General features: G+C 41.7%; 1 protein-coding gene across 1 annotated transcript; it reads right to left on the bottom strand.

Annotated features, from left to right (window-relative positions):
• Nucleotides 1–1,101: 1,101 nt before the first annotated feature.
• Nucleotides 1,102–4,455, bottom strand: BAG3 (BCL2-associated athanogene 3; the record flags this gene model as incomplete). The annotated part of the gene is made up of 2 exons (XM_008943832.1): nt 1,102–2,429; nt 4,075–4,455. Coding segments are annotated over 2 exons (1,155 nt in total), but the record flags the coding sequence as incomplete, so codon positions are not given.
• Nucleotides 4,456–4,884: the final 429 nt, after the last annotated feature.

Consider the following 4,884-nt stretch of genomic DNA (forward strand, 5'->3'; position numbering starts at 1 on the left):
TGCAGTGAGTTCACACAAGAATTATGCAGGCGGATGAACTTTCACACCTCTCCTGCTAGAATGCTCACAATGCTGCTCCAAAAGCTCGAGTAGCCCCATGACTATAAGACATTCTGTGTTCTTACATGGTGATGTTGACTATCAAAATGAAACTAAAGGAAGCATCAACCTTCTACCTACAACTAAGCCATCAGTTCACAATCCAATTATTTCGCAATACTTGTTGCACTACAATTTACATGCTATATTGTTATTTTAGAATAGAGTGACAGCTTTAGATGACCACTCTTAACCTGCCTCTTAAAACCAGACTTCCAGACAGGTTTAAACTTATTTTTTAATTTAATCTCATGATTCAGAATGTAATTTAATAGGTAATCAATTGCCTTGAGCAGCTGTATTCAAAATTTTTCTTCATAGGCTGTAAACATGCTATCAGGTAAAACCAGATTTGTCCATTTCACAAATGCAAGTCAAAGGTAACTTCTGGAGTTAGGTCTGGTTAGCACTCCTTCCTCCCTCGTGTTCATTCTGCACTGGTCTGACTCTGCTGCTTTCATTTTACATGGAGGTAGCTGAAACACGTTTTAGATCCCTGGCTTAAGTGTAAGTTGCTAACCACTTAGAACAACCACAAAGGATTGCTTGAACTCTTCCCAAAACGAGAGGACTACCTCTTCAACATATTGGCTCTATGAACACAAAGTGTGCTCGGCTGGAAATTCAGACGCAGCTGTTAGTAGAAGATTAATGACTTCACAGAACAAGTTAAGATGCTGTAAAGCAAATTTCTGTAAGACAACAATTTCTAAATGTTATAAACATTTCTGTTAGTGACTCCTGGGGCAAGGGGTAGGGCAAACAAAAGGAAAAAAAAAGGGAATAATAAGCCAAATTCTTTCCTCAGTTCACATACATGATACAGCAATGACATTAAAAGGGAGCAAGTGAATGAAGAAATGCACATTTTGGTCTTGACAAGAAAGCAGCTGTCAGACTTCAACTGCAATGGTGTTCTAAAGAAATCTCTATGTTTAAAAAAGTGTATTTGAAACCAGTTACTGCCCTTACATTTCCAGTTTACAAAATCACAAGACTAAATTAGGCTTCTATATTATTTTATTTCCCTCTTAAAATAAAGCATTGAAGTCCTGCACACATATAAATATCCCTACAATTTCTTACACACTTTCTATCCATCATTAAAGTGCCCAACTGTGAACATTAAAAATAAAAACATTACTGTTAAGAGTGGCTATACTTCTAGAAGGACTGGTATTCTGACAGTGCAGGCCACTGATTTTACAAAAATCACCTGCAAAAGAATACACCCTAAACAACACGCATCAATATTAACCCTGAAGTAGTTGGTTGGTTGGTTTGTTGGTTTTTTTTCCCCCCACTTAGCTGATCTAAAAGCCATTAATGTACAGGGTTTATTTTTGAAACATGTCTTTTACATAGTGTAAGAATAAAGGATAAATGCATTACTTTCTTTCTAACCCCCTCCTTCCCCCCGAAGTGTTTACCGTGTCCCAAGCTGCTATGTTGATTAAAAACCAGTTGAAAAGAGCTCTGGAAATGCATGCAACTTAAAATTCACTTAAACACACTTTAAGTTATGAAGTCTGAGAGATTTTAATCTCAGCATGTGGCTATGGTTCAGTTGGATTATTAGATGTGTTTGTCGTAGTGGTGAGATTGGTAAACACTTCTTCCTTAGTTTCAGGCTGATGTCTTTCCATTTTGGTTTGCTCTTTAGCATCTTTATTACTGGTGTCTCCCTTGCTCTTGACTACCACAGGTTCAATCTCCATGATTTCCTGTGGTGGCTTAGGCTCTGGCAAATTTGGCTCAAGTCCATCAACTTGAACAGGTTCTGGGACATCTTCTGCTTTCTGCTCAAGTCTTTCCAAAATGTTCTGGACCTTCCTTACACCATCCCTCCTGGCCTGGCGCACATCCGCACGACCCTCAGGGTCCACTGAGTCTAGGGCTAGCAACTCTTTGGTCAAATACTCTTCTATCATCAAGTATTTTTTGTCAGTTTTCTTGCCTTCAAAGGAGTCGACTGCCTGCTCAAGCATTTGTACTTTCTCCAGAATTGCCTCCACTTTCAGAACACCAGGATGCTTTTGAGGTTCTCCCATTTCCATCGTCTTCGGTGCGGCCGCTTCTTCAGGAGGAGGCCCTTCCTGAGGGGGAGCCATCTTAGCTGGGCAGGGAACCTTTTTATCAGCTTTCTCTGCTGTGGCTGGAGCCTTCTGGGGTGGCAATTTAGGATCTGGTTCTTGGTGGGTGACCTGAATCGGGATATATGACGACGGCACCTCAGCTTCGGGTGGTGGGACTGCCTTGTTTTCAGGTTTGATTTCAGGTGGCGGGGGTGGTCTTGGTGGCTCTTGAGGTGGGACTTGCTGCTGAGAAACCTGGTGAGGAAGGCAAGTTTGTGTTGAGACACAATGAACAATGCTCCTTATTTTCTTCTACAGACCAAGTAACAACATCCCTTTTTCTGTACTTCTAGAAGAGCAACTTTCGCACAGGCCAAATGATTTCTCTCTCCCGTGCACTGCTGAGCTTTACTAGTTTGTGTTTACTGCAAGCAAGCGCTGTACTGAAGAGTTCAGTTCTTGTTTTCAAGCTATTGCAGGTTGCAAGCACCCGCTGACTTTCAAAGACATTAAACTTCAACCCACCAAATCCTGTCCATGCTCACTAAAATCAGCCATACAAGCAGTTTTGTAAAATGGGACCTTACAGCAAAGCCCTCACCTGACTAAAGTCAGATTTGTTACAGCTGACTGCAGCACAGTCAAGATTTCATCCTCAGTGTGTCACTGAGAGCTGGTGGTTCTGGAAAACCTAATTACTTTTCTAAGTTTTAATCACATTTTGGACTATCCTCATCCATTCCTGTTTTCAGGACATTCCTTTTTTTGCTAGTGCTTATCTTTACCAATTATATCTTCAGAGTATTTATGTGCAGAGGTTACTATGTCAATCTCATTAACTGTAGAGATTAGAGACAATCCCTGGGATTACTAAAGATCTAACAAGTCATTAAATAAGAAATCTCTTGAAACTGAGATTAATTTTGAAATCTTAGCAGGAAACAGGTATTCTTGAGATCTGTGTTTTCCTTCCCCTGCCGCTTCCTTCACTTATTGCACACAGACAGTGATTTTGGAAAGGTACTAGATCCAGATCTCACAGATTTAGATGGCTGAATACCTACATTTATATTTAAAGCAAATAAGGAAATGGCCTACACTGACCACATGTTACTGCTTTACCTATTAAATGTAAAAATTTATTAGGGAGCTCAAATCCTCACCCATAAAAATAAATCAGCATTATAACCTAGGATATGCCATTAAATCCAAGTTCTTCCTTGTTTTATGCTAGTACCTGGGTTTTCAAAAATATTAACCTTATTCTGTTCCTGTAATTTTCAACAGGAAATCTCTCCAGAGAGGAAACCAAGGCTTGTTTTTATACATACCCCACTTCTACACACAGTCATCAAATTCCCAGTAGTCTTTAACTTTAATAGGAATTTTAACATAGCAAAAATGTTCAAGGAGCAACATGTTCTAGAAGCAAGAGCACGTGCTTCATGTAGGAAGGATAAAAAGCTCCAAGACTAGGTTTTGCTGATCCTCTTTCTTTGTAACTGAAATTACTTTGTGCATCTGATGCTATCCTAAATGGTTCTGAGACATCAGCAAGGCGTATTTACACAGATGCTGCAAATCCTGCAGACCTGATTTTCTTCTCACAAACATCATGCAACATCAGTGACCTCAGTGTAATTACACCAAATTATACTCTGATGAGAGGAAAAATCAAATCATGTGTTAAATCATATTTCAGTGATCCAAAGACTGCAGTCCTGACAGGTGAAAGGCAACTTGCTGCTGGCATCACCTCAGTGTCTCTCAGCTGGTTTAAATGCAGGAATGGTGACTGCTTTGTGTGCTTTCATGTGCCTGTTAGTACAAGGTGATATTTCAGCTCTAGCCTCACTGAACAAAATACCCAGAAGAAATTCCCTTCCCCGTTTCTACGTACCTGGGGTCTGTCCACAACTGTCTGCACTCTGATGGGAGCTGGGGGCTGTATCTGGGTGGTGACTCTGGCCGGGGAACTTTCACGGCTCGCAGAGCCCCTCTGAGACACCCTGAACGGAGACTGCGCTCGCGCCGCCTTAGGCTCCCTCTCCTCTGGTTGGATTTTGTGGAACACTGGCTGGTGGGCTTGGTATTCGCTCTGCTGGGCAGGGTAGTGTGTCTTCTGTGCCTGGTGGTAGCCTTGCGTTGGCTGACGCTGGATGTTCTCATGGATCACAGGAATTGGAATATAGCCGCGAGGAAGCTGATGGCTTCCTGCGTTGGGTCTGCCAGAGGACTGAGGGGAAACGCTTGGAGAATCAGAAGCTCCAGGACACTGAGGCTGTCACGAAAACAAAATCCATTATTAAATTACAACCATTTTGTGCTAGCAGTGCTTTAAGTTTCCAAAGCGAAAAAGGAGGAGATGGTCATAGAAACTGAACTCCTCTTTCCGGCACGCAAAGGATCCACTTCCTTGTTACTGTGGCCAAGGGCCTCACTAGACAAACCACAGAAGTTGTGAGAGAGCATCATTATAACAAGCAGAAACCTGAGCTACAGCATTCCCAGCCCTCAAATGAGCAGGGAGTGGATGCTCAGTCAGAATGTTTGCTCCTTTTGCACGGCTGTTCCTGTCTAAACCTGTTAAATTTGAGATGAACTGAAGTTAGGCAAACAAATTATAAGCTGGAGACAAAAACAAACCCCTACCAGAGGCACAGGACATTTAGACTTACAATCCCAGTCACACTAAGAGATTTTGGGTTGG

The sequence above is a fragment of the Merops nubicus genome, unplaced genomic scaffold, assembly GCF_000691845.1.
Source record: "Merops nubicus isolate BGI_N331 unplaced genomic scaffold, ASM69184v1 scaffold44760, whole genome shotgun sequence".
In the NCBI taxonomy this organism is placed as follows: Eukaryota; Metazoa; Chordata; class Aves; order Coraciiformes; family Meropidae; genus Merops; species Merops nubicus.